The sequence below is a fragment of the Oreochromis aureus genome, linkage group 10 (genome assembly GCF_013358895.1).
Source record: "Oreochromis aureus strain Israel breed Guangdong linkage group 10, ZZ_aureus, whole genome shotgun sequence".
In the NCBI taxonomy this organism is placed as follows: domain Eukaryota; kingdom Metazoa; phylum Chordata; class Actinopteri; order Cichliformes; family Cichlidae; genus Oreochromis; species Oreochromis aureus.
The window spans coordinates 24,774,556-24,789,919 of NC_052951.1; the positions used below are offsets into that span (position 1 = coordinate 24,774,556).

General features: G+C 40.3%; 1 protein-coding gene across 3 annotated transcripts in view; it reads left to right on the forward strand.

Moving 5' to 3' along the window:
- The window catches only part of jade2 (jade family PHD finger 2), a 222,592-nt gene that overhangs the window by 177,980 nt on the left and 29,248 nt on the right, over window positions 1-15,364 (forward strand). For 2 of the 3 annotated variants that reach the window (XM_039617919.1, XM_039617920.1), the window contains exon 11: window positions 5,801-5,918. In XM_039617919.1, coding sequence (XP_039473853.1) covers window positions 5,801-5,918 — 118 coding nt within the window. Of the gene's footprint in view, window positions 1-5,800; window positions 5,925-15,364 lie in introns of all 3 variants that reach the window. The other variant, XM_039617918.1, reaches the window with a different exon arrangement.

The window sequence follows — 15,364 nt, forward strand, 5'->3', positions numbered from 1 at the left end:
AAGAAGAAGGCTAGAGGAAATCGCTAACACGTGGAGGTAAAGCAAAGCACAAAACAAGCAAGCAAACAAACACCAAGATGCAGCTTATTTGTTATTTTACTCCAAAATCCCCTCATCTGTCAATGCTCTCCCCTTTCCTTACCCACCCCGCCTCCCCACCCCTCATCCTGCTCTCCACTCCCCTGTCATGTTTGCAGGCAGAGGTGGTTGTTTTTGAAAACAGACACACAGTGTCCTAATCAAAGCCAGGCTCTGCACATTGTGTCCCAGTTGAGCAGCTATTTTTATCCGCACTGCTCTAACACAGGGATGGAATGGGTCAGATAGGCCAGGCTGACGAATCCGTCAAGACCAGCGGAGACTGTAAACAGTCAGCCGGCAGGACTGCCAGCGCACACCTACACACAGCTGCCCCCGTTTAAGTAAACAAGTAAACCGATAATGGCAATCAAAGATCGTTCTCTTTAATGCATCTTTGTCTTGCGCTGACCCACGTGAGTGCAGGTAGCTCCAGTCCAGGATGTGGATTCGTGTTCCTACCAGTCCAATACGTTGCTGCGTGTGGTTATATGTCGGCTGTATTGGTAGTGCTGCCTCTTAAATACCTGCATTTGTGACTTTCTTTCTCTCATGCACAAACACACACACACATACACACACACACGCACGCACACATGGGATGCTGACACACACACATAAATGTAGTTAGAGACCCATGATTACTGATGCACCGTTGTGAGAGAAAGCCAATTGGCACAGATCCAGTTTCTGGCTTGTTAGTTTGAGACTCAAGTAGTCTGGCTTGGACCCAATTAGTTTTTCTCCCTTCCTCCCTTTCTATGCACACACGACGATTGTGCTGTATACCGCAACAAAACTGGAAATCAACACAACACTGGTACGTTTTATATGTTTAAAAAAACCATAAGCGATGTCAGTGCCTATAATAGTTCTTACTGCAGATTCCTGCTGTCAGAGCAACAGGGAATAGCATCTATAAGCGCATTAAACGGCTCTAAACAGTATGCGCGGCACATGGTGTTTGGTTTACAGAGCAGCAGTCCTGTTAGTCTCATGGTAAAGGCATGCAACCACAATGTATATGGTTCAAATACATTCATTATGGCCTAACTTATTGTTTCCTGTTACTCTCTGTTCTGAAATCGTGGTTTAAATTAACATCATTGCTGTGGTTTACAAACTATGGGGCGCTTATAATGAGGGAAAAACTATAAGGTGAATTTAAATTGAATAGATGTGATTTTTCTTTGATATTCAGTCAGCTCTTACCACGCAGCATGTGGAAAGTCATGATTTAAACTATGAGCTGCTGATAATAACCGGCTGTTGTGGTTTGTTTGTTTTATAGTGTAAAAACAGAATTAGCTGAAAACAAATCGCTGCAGCAAAGCCAATTGGGATGTTATTAATATTAGATTATCTGATCAATCTGATTATTATCTGATCTAATGTCAGAACCGGGAGTGGGTCTCATGTGGGGAGTTAAGTACTGCAACGAGTCATGTGAAAAACTAAGGTCATCCCATGACTCAGTGGCTTGTAAAACCACCTCTTTAAGTAATTGTTTTATGACCTTATCAGTCTCTTATATCATTGTGGAAGCATTTTAGCCCACTCTTCTTTACACCCAGTTCATTGAGGGTTCGGTCATTTGTTTATTCACACTTCTCTTAAAGTCCTGCGTCAGCTTTTCAGTCAGGCTGAGATCTGACTGACTGGACGATTGTAGCACCTTGATGAGGACTGAGGAGTTCATGGTCGACTATGAAGTGTGCTGCTCCTGTGGCTGAAAAATAAGCCCAAATCATCACCCCTCCACCACTGTGCTTGACAGCTGGTATGAGGTGTTTGTGCTGATATGCTGTGTTTAGCTTTCTCCAAACGTGGTGCTGTGCATTATGGCCACACATCTCTGCTTTGGTCTTGTCTATCCCAAGGATTTTGTTCCACAATTTCGTTGTACATGCACAATGTCAATAAAAGGCTATTCTATTGTATTCTATTCAGAAGTCTTACAGTTTTTCAGATGCAGCTCTGCAAACCTAACCCATGATGCCATGTTCTTCTTAGACAGAAGAGGCTTTCTCCTGGAAAATTGGACGCTGTCTTGAATTTTTTCCGCTTGCAAACAAGCATTCTCATTGCAGGATAAACCTCCAAGGAGGCAGCTCACTCTCTGGGCAGTGTTTACTTTTCAGAGAGCAGGACTGTATTTTGTATATATTCATTTTGTTTCCACAAATTGTTGTTGTGTTGTATTTAAACAGCTTTAACCTGGTACGCTAATGTACATTTAAAGTCAATCAAAATCATCATATATAATTCCCTATATAGTTATGTTGTCAGTACCAACAATGGCAGTAACTCTGTATAGCATTATTATCACTTTGGCCTTGAAGGAGAGGTCATAGGTCAGATGTGATATTTTAAATCTTTATATAGTTTTTTCTATATGTTGACAATATGTAGCACATAGTTTCTAAGTTTTTTTTTAAGATCAATTTTTAACCAATAAATCATTAAGTTGACCTTAAAGACCTCGGTGGAAATAAGTCAAATTTTAATGGATTGTGAACATGACCCCACTCCACACCCCTGCAAAGTTTGATCACAATTCCAAACTTTTCGAGTTATCGTGTTTACAGACATAATAATGACACAGACACGCTCACAAATGCTAACAAAACCATAACCTCCATGGCGGAGGTAATGATGGCACGTGAATTGTTTGAAAATGACCTTGTAACCCTTCCCTGGAGAGCAACAATGGCTGCTCTAATCGCTGCTGGCGTTTTTCCTCCTTGGCATTGTGTTAACCCAAACAGGCTTTACTTTTCAGTCAAGCTAGTTTTGGTACTAATGTGCATCAAGATAAGAAAGAAGATCAATAGAAACTTAAGTTTAAGAAATGATAAGCCAACTTAAAATTTAAACACTTTTTTCTGTTTTATGTTTGGTGGATTTTTAAATCAAAAGCCTCAGAAGGAAAAGTAAGAACACGGGTCCAGTGATCTATAATGAGATGTAAAGTACTTCGTAGCTGGATAGCTCGGTTCATAACTAGAAATTTGTCTCTGGCCTCTCACTGAAATGAGTGTGGAGCAAATGTTTGTTCAGATGCGCTTGGACATTTTCTCTTCATCTTACTCCTTTCCCCCTTTGAAACATACTGCTGGAGCATACACAGGCTCTGTCATCATTTTATCTGCAGATAGATTTATTGGTTAGCATTTAACAACTAAAGGCTTTTATGTATTTCTATATCTTTGAATCATATTTATGTACCTGTCTTTCTCGATGTATCCATCTCTTTCTGCCTGTTAGTCTAATTCTCAGCTATTTCATTTGCTTTCTTCTTCATCTTTTTTTTAATGTCTTGCCAATACAAAACAGTAACACATGCATTTACAACCACAGATTTTCTTTGAACATCCATATGTGCATGACATAAACATGCATGCTCGCACATCCATCTTCCAGCTCGGCGCAGACACTAATGCGGTCATATACCGCTTGCAGGGCCATATGATAGTAATTTGGCAGAATGAAGGAGCACGAGGGCTCAGCTGGAGTTTCGGTTCAAGTGGAAGAAGATCGAGTTTGTTGGCAGGAAACAGGATGCCTCCTTTTGACTCTGTGACCGTGTCAGAAGCGAAGGGATGCACTATAAACCTCTGATATTATGACATGTATCATTTAAACCTCATGATTCTTTTGAAATGTGAATCTCTTTAGTTTCACTCAACACTAACAGACAGTTATTGATACGCACAGAGCAACTTTAATGTTTGCTGGAGGCCATTTTCAGTCCATCTGATGGCTGATTTGACTTTCCTCTAGTTTGGTGGTCACTAACTTCAAAAAAAAGAAAAGTTTGCGTTTTTAACTGCTAGATGTTTCACTCTCTGTTGTTCTAGCATTGTGTTGCATTTGCTGTCTTTAATGTTTGCTTCCCAAAGTGTTGCTGGACCAAACGGCACAGGTAGAATCACAATAACATTCATCTGACGTGTATTTGCCTTGCTTTGTCTCATATTCACAACTCCTGTAACTAACACAGCAGTTCTTTCGCCGTGGTCTCGACCCAGTTCTATCAAAATCAGTTCAGAGTTTACTTTGGGTAATGTAGAGAAGCAAAACACTGGTGAGTTTGGAAATGGAGAGCTTAAAACTTAGCTGTATATCATCGCTTTTGCAGACTCTCAGTGGTCTGTGATCACTCCGACTAGTTAACATTAGGTCCCGTTTTCGGGTGCAGTTTGATTAACGTTGTGTTTTGTAGCAGCACTGTATCAATATCCGTGTTTCACGTATTTGTCACTTATAAGAATAACGCAATATTGGAAAAAGAGAAGGGTCTGTATAAATGATGAAAGTAGCTTATGCTTGTTTTATATATATAAGTGGCAATGTTCTAATAGCAAGCATAAACATAAAGTATACAAAGGTTATATAATACCAGCTACCTGTATGAACTGACTGTTGCACAAAAGCCAGATGAGAGCACTGCTAACATGGTTACATTGACAGATAAAACAAGAGCCTGAACTAATACTTAATACATGCTTTTTATAACCTCTAGTCTCTCACTTACTCCAGTGTGTTTCTTATTAGAATTAGCCCGGCCTCCATAGCTCGCCTACTGCTGGTGCAAAAAGCCGCCAATCGATTTTTAACTGGCACAAGAAAGCGAGGGCACATTACTTCAATTCGGACTGCCCTTCACTGGCTTGCAAATCCATTTAACATTTTTTTTGCTTGTTTGTTTGTTTGTTTTGTTTTTATGGTTTTATGTATTGCAAACAGGAACAATTTGCGGCTGCAGCTCCAAAACCATGGAAAGTTTTGCCATTGCACATGAAACGTGCTCCTTCACCTGCTGTCTTTAAATCGTTTTTAAAAACGCTCTTTTATTTCCTGACTTTTGATTTAGTGTCATTTTTCTTTTATGTACATTCATTATTACCTTCTACAGCTTGTATGCGTCCCTAGAACTTTTCCTCTCTGGGCTGTTTTTGTCTTGTAGGTTTGGTTTTGTTGTTTGGTCAGACCTGTTTTTCTTTAAATGCTTTATAAAGAAAGTGATATAATAATGGTAATGGGGGGCTAGCGCCTGTACCAGCTGTTGTGGGTATTTCAAGCAATAGTTTGAAACATCTCACAGGTTTTCTGGTCTGATGCGTCCTAGTTAGTGGCTCATTCTTCCTTCATTTTGTGGTTTAATGGTGGGCGCCAAACCATTAAAAAGAAGAAAAAATCTGTATTTTTGACAAATATAAAATATTCACCTTAGCTATTTGACTTTTTTTAATAACCTAATGACTGTTCAGATATTCAAAATCATGCCTATGTCTAGGATGTCGACATGGTTGGGCTGTCATGTGTTCTGCAGGTGCTGTTGTCATATGAATATACTTATAGCTTACTAGTGCTTAATAGCATGCCATTATTATAAAGTGTTGCCTATTTTAATTATTGTTTTTGTTTGTTTGTTTTTTCATTGGCATTTTCTTGTACTGTTCACAAGTCAGTCCACTATTAAACATGTACTTAACGCAAATATTATAGAAAATAATGTGCAAATAATAATTCATTTGTAGCACCAATCATGCAGTTCCGCTACAATTAGCCAGGTTGTGCTCGAGCACTCGTACTTCCTTGTCATCCAAGTCATCTTGTTTTTGTTTTTTTGGCTGATCTTTGCACTGCATCACGATGAAGCACGTTGCCTGTGCACAAGCCCCGAGTTATAGCTACTGCTCTTCTTCCTGTGTTTCAGGTGCGCAATCTGTGCTACATGGTGACACGGAGGGAGAAAATGAAACACACCCTCTGTGACCTCCAGGAGAAGATCTTCCACCTTCAGATACAACTGCTGGAAGAGGACATGGCTGGAGGTAAGGGTGAGACAAAATGTGAGCATGCGTCTCCACTCATCTGATTGCAGCCATCTAAACTTACCAATATAAAAAGCCTGTTACCTTTCACCCACTCGAGCTCTGCAGCCAATGCCGCCAACACGTACTCTATCCTTCCACCACCCCCCTTTCCCAAAAAAAACGTACAATTTGGAAAGCTCAAGTGTATAACAGTTACATCCAAGCCCTTGCTGCCTGAGTGTGGTGGGTGGATAGTTTTGGAAATGGCCTGTCATCATCTTTGCACAGTAGGCCACACTTGACACCTGCACAGCAAAGAACACTGGAATAATAGTTCAGCCAGATATTGTGACACCAACCATCCACATAAATGGAGCTCGATTTTCTATCCACTCTACACAGATGACTGACCTTGGTGCATTTTGTGCAGATGCTCTGTGATGGAGAGCAGGAAGGATGAAGAAGGCTGGTTGAGTTGTTGCTGCTGTGGTGGTCAGATAACTGCTCACAGTGAGATTTACAGTCCGAGTGAAACATCCAGGTTAAATGGAGTCCATTTCTTTTTATATTTGTATTCTCCTCACAGTTCCCCACTTGCTATCTTCATCTAGAATTGTAGGGTTTTTTCTCTATGTGGATTGTGGAAATATTAAATTTTCACCTGGAAATGGCAACACTTCTTATTAGTGAGTCCTTGGTAGAAGCATTACAGATTATTATACAAATAAATTCTGTATATATTCTGCAAAATGATTACATCAAGCTAAAACAATGAACTAAAACGATTGCTTTTATAAAAAAAAATCCTTTCCAAAGAGATTTGTTGAAGTTGTGACACTGATCGATCCTTAGTGTAACTATTCCAGAGCCAGACTGAAGACTTCACAGCTTGTGACGCCAAGTTTGTTTCAGATGTTTGCGTCTTGTAATCCAGTGGTTCTAAAACTGCAGGGTGATAGAGCCACTGAAGGTGGCGCTTGGACAACCAGGAAAAAATTTGGATTGAAACAAAGTCCGTGTAGAATCAAGTCCCACAACCAGCCCAGCCATCTTGGAATGAATTTGGACATTTTTTTTGAAGCCCATGTCTAAATAAATGGAGAAAGAGTCATAACTTCAATTTCGTGGGTCACAGAGAAATTAAATCTGCTTCTGAAATTTTATAACTTTGCCCCATACGTATGTTTAAACGGCTCATTTCCTCCATAAGTTAGATTTTTACTACTACAGCTGAGTCCTGTCTCTTGGATGGTTAAAGAAACACTATATTTAGATCACAGTCCTGTCTCCTTGATATATATACAGTACTCCACCACAGTGGCATTTAAATCAAACAATTAAGTGCAGACTTACAGCTTTAATTCAAGGAGTCACATAAAAATATTACAATAACTGTTGAGGAATTACAGCAACTTATTAACATACCCCCCATTTCCAGCAGGTCAAAAGTGATTGGACGCTTGACAGTTAAATAGTTTCATGGGGAGGGCTGCTCTGTACTCAGCCAAAGGCTGCAAAACCAATCGGACAGCACTTCACAGTACAAATGGATACTGGCTCAAAGCATACTGCAAAAGCAACCCGAGAGTTTCTCAAGGCAAAGAAACTGGATATTCTTCAATGGCTAAGTCAGCCACCTCATCTCAGCCCAACAGAGCAGCTTTTCACTTACTGAAGGGAAAACTGAAGGCAGAGAACAAGCAAAGCAACTGAAGGCGGTTGCAGTAAAAGCCTGGCAGAGCATCTCAGGGAGGGAGGAAACACAGCATTTGGTGATGTCCACGTGCTCTAGACTTCAGGCAGTCAGCAAAAGCGTCTCATCCAAGTATTTAAAATTAGATTTAAAATTATTGAGCATCTGTAAAATGGGAGACCATCTATAAAAAGGACTCCAATTCCTAAACTGTTAATGCAATACTTTTGCTAAACTGCTGACCTAAAATTCAATTTGGATCCTTTTTCATTATTAATGATAAAAAAATGGAGTGATGTAGGGCTGGAACACTTTTCTGAAGTGGGGCATGACTTCAAACATTTAATGACCTCTGATGTAATCCGTCAAGACATGTTGAGATCAGTGCTGTCTGGATGTGGTACCATTTGTTGCAGGATACCCTGTTCTCGTTGTTACTGCAGATCATTCTAGTTTTGAGGTTGTTCTCGTGCTGAAGCCTCCTTGATAGCACTTGATGTGATGAACAAGACTGAATCTTAGTGACAGTTATCACTAAAAACAGAGATTAGAGTTAAATAGAGTCTAATAACAAAAACAGTAGTTTACATTTGTCACATTTGCTGCTATATTGCCATCCTGCTGGAAATTCTGATGTTTTTTTGTTTTTTTTGTTTTTTTTATATTGATGATGTTTTAAGAATAGTTGTTAAGAAATTACAGTGATCCGCATCTTTGTTGCTAAAAGGAAGCATTTTAGTTCGAGGAGTCGTGACCTGCAGCTGTCATGGCGATGACAGTGAAAGCTTGTTGTCATGGTAATACCACTAACGTCTTGCTGGCATGGTAATGATAGTGAACTTCTGTCAGCCTGCTCCTGTGGCTGTGTGTGTGTGCGTGTATGTGTGTTTGTGTGTGTGTGTGTGTGTGTATGTGTGTAGTTGGAGTGTTGAGTTTGCAGTGCTCTTCATTCCCGAAGACGACTACACACACATTTACGCACTCAAGTAAATCGAATGCGAACACTTTCACTCTCTCTGTTTCTCAGTAACACACTCCCAAAGGCACACATGCACACACACACACACGCAGACACACACACGCAGTGCAGAGCTCCTGACTCAGCAGATTGCTGCCATCAGGTACCAGGAGCTGTGCTGCTGGCACTAAACAGCCATATCTATTCACACTGCCACAGGAGTTAGATTAGAGAGAATAGTTGGTGTGTGTGTGTGTGTGTGTGTGTGTGTGTGTGTGTGTGTGTGTGTGTGTGTGCGTGCGTGCGTGCGTGCGTGCGTGCGTGCGTGCGTGCGTGCGTGCGTGCGTGTGTGTGTGTGTGTCAGGGAAAAAGAGAGAGCACCAGAGAGTGAAGGATGAGGTTGTCTGCTATAATGATTTGTCGTGTCTCTCAGCATCTTTTCCTTTTAGTATTTTCCACTCTCCATTTCTCTTTATCCTCTTCTTTAATTATTTTTCTCCTCCATCTGTTTCCCTCTCTCCTTCTCTCATTTGCAGTCTCCTCTAAGGCTCGCATCTTCCTCGTCTGTCTCTCTCAGTTATGTTATTTTGGTTGTCTCATCTGACATCCCGTTTTAGTCAGTCCATCAGTTGTTTCGGTCTGGCTTTCTTCCATTTAGACTGATTTCATGGCATTAAAAGTAGGGCTGCTAGATTATGACAGAAATTATCATTATGATTACTTTGGTCAATAACTGTAAGACTGGTTATTTAATATTGTTATTCGTGTAGTCACACAAGAAGTTTTTTTGAATTGTAAAAATAAAAAATACAAATACAAATGACTAAGTAGAAAAGAAGTGTCAGTTTCTTACTGTGGAGTAGAAACTGACTTTGGTGGCATAAGGAGAGAGGAGATTGTGAGGCGGTGGTAGCCATGCAGAGAGTGATAAAGAAGCCTTCAGGTGAGCAACCATTAGTGATCCTTCAGCATGTTCACCTGTTGAAACCTTTTACGATGTCTGGACAGACTGAGCAGACCATAGGCCACCTCCTTCTGGCACCTTGTTCCATCCGCACTTGAAGACTAATCAACAACATTTGATTCTTCAGTTGCCAAGGTAATACTTATTTACCACCCTTTCATATGACAGCCATATCCTTAGTTCTCATTGGTAGCTGCTTCATCCACTCCTCTGCAAGTTAAGAAGAATTTGGTTTCGTCATTGACTGTCGGTGCTCTTTGGTCAGCATGTTGCTGGAAATTGCTTCCACCTTTTAACCGTCAGTGAACTTAGGCTGTAAGAGAAATTTAAAAGACTTATGTTAAGTTGTTATTGATCATGTACAGTGGGCTCGTATCTTTGGCCAAATCAGATGTGATTGCTTGTGTGTCTTTGTAAACTGGATGAATACGCTGATGGCATGCACAGGCTTGTTTTTTGTGAATGTCTTGAGTTGATGTTGGACGATTCACGTTGGGAACCATAGCACTGTTTTTCTTGCCCTTCATGCATTCATTATACTGGAGTTTGTAGTTTTCAGGCACTATCTGACTGCCATGGTTACAGTCATATTCAGTGGTTGCATTGGGAGCAATTTGGGGTTCAATATTTTGCCCAAGGAAGCTCAGGAATGTGGACTGTCCAACACTCATTCTAGGCTGCGCACAAAGCATTTACAACTATAAGGATCAGGTTTTTCAGATACCCGCAGATACCCTTAGTTTCCCTTCCATAAACCGCACCACTCTTACTCCCTTTATGGGCTTGTTTCCAGCTCCTTTAACTCACCTAAAACAGATCCACTACCCTCTGTCCGCCTGTCTGTCTCTCATAGTACTTCATCTGTCATCCATGCTCTGTCTGCCCTTCTGCCTGCCTGTCTGTCATGTCGGGGGCTGCCCGCGTCATGCTTTGTGAGTGCTAGCATGGTTTCAGCAAGGCGGAAAGGCATGCGGGTGATATCCCAAGTGGTCTCCCATCGAGATAGAAAAGCTACACGATGCTGAATGCATAAAGCAGAAAACTGCATTTTGTAGCAAGAAGCACAGAAAGTAAATAAAAACTAATTGAGACGAACTGTGTGAAGAATTTGAAATGGGAAGATTCCCCAAGCCTTTACACGTTTACAAAACGGATGGTCAAGAGTTTTTGTCATTGCTAAAAAGTATACGCACAAAATAATTCAAATTTTAACTTGTTCTGCATGGGGTGAAGTGAATTAGCTCTGTCTTTCTGTGGCCTCACTTTAATGATTCGTTTATGGGCTCAACTGCTCGCTTCATTTGTATTTTCATTATATTTTAGATAGGTCAAAATGTAATGGTACCTACAGTTACACTTTTCGATATTTTGAATTGGGGTAAAAGACCTTCTTGTAAGAATTAATGACATTAGATACTTTGATGTCATTTTAATTTTACACCAGTGATTAGAAGCAGAGAATTTCTAACAGCAGCTGTCTGATAGCAGTCAGTCAGCTACCACAATCAGCACAAATATACAGCTTCTGATAAGCTTTTGTTTTGATTGTAACTTTGCTCCCAGTCTCTTGTAGTAATCAGTTGAAGACTGATGCCATCAAGGGACGATGTCCTCTTGCAAATTAGGAAAACTAATACATGGCCATGCTGAAGTGTTTTCAAACCTGTTCTTGCTGTTAGCTGCGAAATTAAACGACAGGTTTCGTTGTAGGTGCATAAAGGAAAACGCAGTCCATTTTCCATTTTGCATGAATGCTAAAAGGTCATTTTAACTTATTTTTGGGTTGCTGGTAGACAACATGATGGCATCACAACATTTAATATAGATAAAAACCTTCAGGGGCACACGTTGTAACTGTGTGCTACGTTTGGCTCTTCAAGTCCTAATTGTGTAGGAGGTGTTGGCAGCCAAAGAAACAAACACACACTCACAAACAGGGATTGTGCATATTGTAGTAAGAAGCTGTCAATTTATGGTCAAAACTAGGATATGGGAATTGTTTTATTTCAATTCTGACATATAATTATTATTATATGTGGGCTTTTTGTCAAGAAGCGGGTGAAAATTATTTTAGCAGTTAAGCTCCTTTCACTCCTTTTCGTTGAGGACTATCTGTAGGTGTGCTGTAGGGACAGTGGCTGTAGTGCAGTGTAGTAAGTTAACAGGCTCTGGTTAAGCCAAGGTAACATGTTCTTTTTAGGTTCTGAAAAAGCTTGACTACTTTAAAGAAAGCCATAAAAGAAACTCATATCACACTTAAACCTCCTCTTCTCTTGTCAGGCCTTTAGAATAACAGTATTTCTTCCTTGTAACTACGAAAGCTGGAGTCAGGTTTTCTTATTAATTTTGTGCTGGTTTAAGTTTTATCTATTGCTTACCAGCCTGCACTGCTCATTCTTATGCGTTTTTTTGTAATTTGTCAATGTAACAAATTGTTGTACAGCACTATGCGGGTAATATTTTTTGCCTTTAGTGGACACACCTGCAAAAACAGCTCCAGTTATAATCCCCATTGTAGGTAGGACTTCTTGAAAAGTGCATACACATGCTCTCACACAGCATTATTATTATGCAGATAGTGCACTGCATTTGTATTCTGGCTCAAACCCAACCGTGACAAGCTGACAGCGGTTAGTATTGGCCTCTCTGATCTGCTTTCAGCAAGTGTGTGTGTGTTTATGTGTGTCGGAGTGCGAGGAAGACAGAGAAAATAAGGACAGAGGAAGACGAGGATGGGAAGGGACAAGAAGGTAATGGGATGAAAGAAGTAGTGGAAGAAGAGAGGGAAGCTGAAGTAGCTACAATGAGAGAGAAATAGCAAAAGGATGGAACAAAAGGTGGCGAGAGGGAGGAAAAGACAGTAGGGGAGGGGAGGGGGTGAGAAAAAAACTTTCTCACATTGCACTAATGAGCTCAGGTAAGAAATGGGACACAGTGGCTACACACATACATACACGCTGCAGTTCAGTGCGCCTAGAAAGAGGGAAAATTAATCATACACTTCAAAAAGACAAATCCCCCGGTGCTGTTGCACCTTCTAAACAAGAAAGGGAAGGAGGTTTTCAGGGAGGGAGTAATACTGTAGAGATTGAGAAAAAGCAAACAGCACAACGTAAAAAAAAAAAAAAAGTTTAAAAAAGAAAGCCCAGATCTGACAAAAACATGTTTAAAAAAAAAAGGTCTCTTCTGCTGATGGTTGGATTTGTGGAGAGATTACAACCTGCAGGGAGGAAGTTTCCACACATTCAAGCAGAGCCTGCAGGCGTCCTTGAAAACCCACAGACTAGTTTTTTCTCCTATTGCATGCTGTAGAACATATAAAAGAACAAGATAAGATTAGGAAAGGGGGGGTGTTGGAAACGGTCGCTGGGAGATCAGAGGATAAGATGGTGCTTCTGTCAAAACAAAGAAAGAAATTATAATTTAGAAGCTGTGTGAAGAAGCGTTCCCTCTGGGAGCTCCCTCAAAGATCCCCCGGCGTTAATGGCCTCTGCAGTTTCAGCAACAGCCATAAAATAAATTGGAAAAAGGGGGGAGAGTGTCGAGCAGATGTACCTGCACTGTTTTACAGAAATGGGGGGGGGGGGGTTTCACGCAGTCATACGTAACTCCTACAACCTTCACTCCAGCGTCAAGTGGTTTTACAGAGTGAACAGCACTGGAAACCCACCGTCCTTGGAATTCACATGGATAAAGATTTAGACAAATTTCCTAAAAGTACCTTTAAGAGGGAAAAGTGGAAGACGAAGATGCATGCACTCACCAAGTGTACATTACTGTTTAATAGGGCATACAAAGACTAGCTATCAGGTCACATGCCTTTTCCCCAGCCTCCTTTGTCTTCATGGTCTGGATTTTTACCACAGTGCTGACTGGAAAAAAAATTAAAAATGGGCAGACTTTCCAGGAAATTTCCAGGAATTTAATGATACCACTAGCTGGTCATCTCTGTTTAAACAACAGAGGTTTATAACACCAGCTGTCCTGTTAAAAGAGCGAATTATTTGAATGCGTGTTTCAGTTTCTGAGTTGCTTTAGAATCGGGTTATAGATGTTTGCCAGGAATCCAAGTTCTATTTAAACATTTCTTTGCTTTCTGACAATACAAGTCGTAGTGCACCTTACAGGACACCGACAACTGCAGCGGTAAAGAGATACTGTGTAAATTTGCCCTGCTAACAGTGCAATCTCAATAAATTTACTTCCCTCTGTAGGTAAGTCGGGCTTAAATAGATGATATTTGAGGCTCCAAGGTAAGCTTTTGATTTACTCTTTATTTCTATTGTGGAGCAGCGAATTCAAGAAAATCTGTTTTTATTCATCTGGAACATTTAATGCAAAACCTGATGTGGGAGACAGGAAGGATGCCAGCTTTGTTTTTGGTGCAGATACAGGCGAAGTAAGGAAGCACATAGTCGTAGATGCTATCTTCTCGAAAGGAGTCTAGCACCGATAAGAACCGCGTATCACAGCAGACGTCTGAATGAAAAGAGCCTCTGTGCTTCCTTTGAGGAACAATAAAACGGCGAAAAGTGGAGGAGTGGAAACAGGATGGCGTAGAGAAGTGTAAAAAATTTCATAATTTAACAAAAAAAGCTAACCACTTTCCCACTTTTTTTCAAAATTTTTCGTTGGTTGGTTCAGTTAGTATAAAATTTTAATTCTGCCATAAATACGACCTTTAATGACCTCCCCTGTTTCTTTAATGACAAGTTTCGATACATCAGAATATGTCAGTAAAGATGAGATTTGACAATCATTTGAATAGGTTCACTAACTTCTGATGTGCATCCAGTTACTTTTTCCTGGAATTAGGTGCGATATATGATAGAAACCCCTCAGTTCATAAAATAGAAACAAGAGTTACCTGTAGTAGGCATCCAAGTGGGAAAGAGTTAAGGCTCTAAAAGGTTTTCCACACCATTAACCTCCAATAACTTTAACAGTTTTCACTGTATATAACCTTTCAAATCGAATATTTCCAAGTATCCTCCTGTTTTTGAGGATGTCCAGCACACGCCTGCATGTAAGACCTTTTTTTTGTATGTTTTTTGCTGCCTGTTTTTAAAGCATCACCATCCCTTTGAAAATGTTAATATTCCTAAATAAAAATGAAAAGATTTTTAGCCCACATAAACACACAGTACAAACAAATATTCTGCCTTTTTTCCTAACATTTGGTGTTGTGCTCTAAGCTTTCACACTCTTCTCTCTGGACACACACAGAGGTCGTCTCAGTGTGAAATCGCTCTCTGGTCTCTCTCAGCTCCATTCATGCATGTCCTGCTCCTCCATGCTAAAGTAACCATGAGGACAGCCTGCTGCTGGCAATGACAACCACACACACACAAGTAACACACACGCCTTTAAAAAGGTCTATTCTGTATGTTACAGAGCATCTATGATATAATACTGTGTGTATTTTTTGTTATAAGATCAAATTGAGCGCTCTAGACTAACCCTGTTAGTTCCACAGCTGCATTGAATCATTCAGCCCATCATTTGGCCTGACCCCTTTGGTCCTTACTAAAATATCTCAGCAGCTTCTGGATGATAAAAGACTTTGTAGAGACGTCCCCTGAGCTTTCCTCTAGCTCCTCCATGAATTTGACATTTGTGGTTCTGAGTGAAATACCTGAACAACTATTGAACGGAGCGCAAAAGACATTCAATCCAGATGAAAAGTCTCACTCAGGGTAAAATGTAACAAGCCTGACATCAATGACGTTTCATGTAGACCCAAAAATATTTAAAAAACACCTTATTAAGTTTAGTTTATGACCAAGTTTCTAATAAATGACTCCATGGTGTGTTTATGAGTATTGCTTATGAACTCATATAGGATTCTC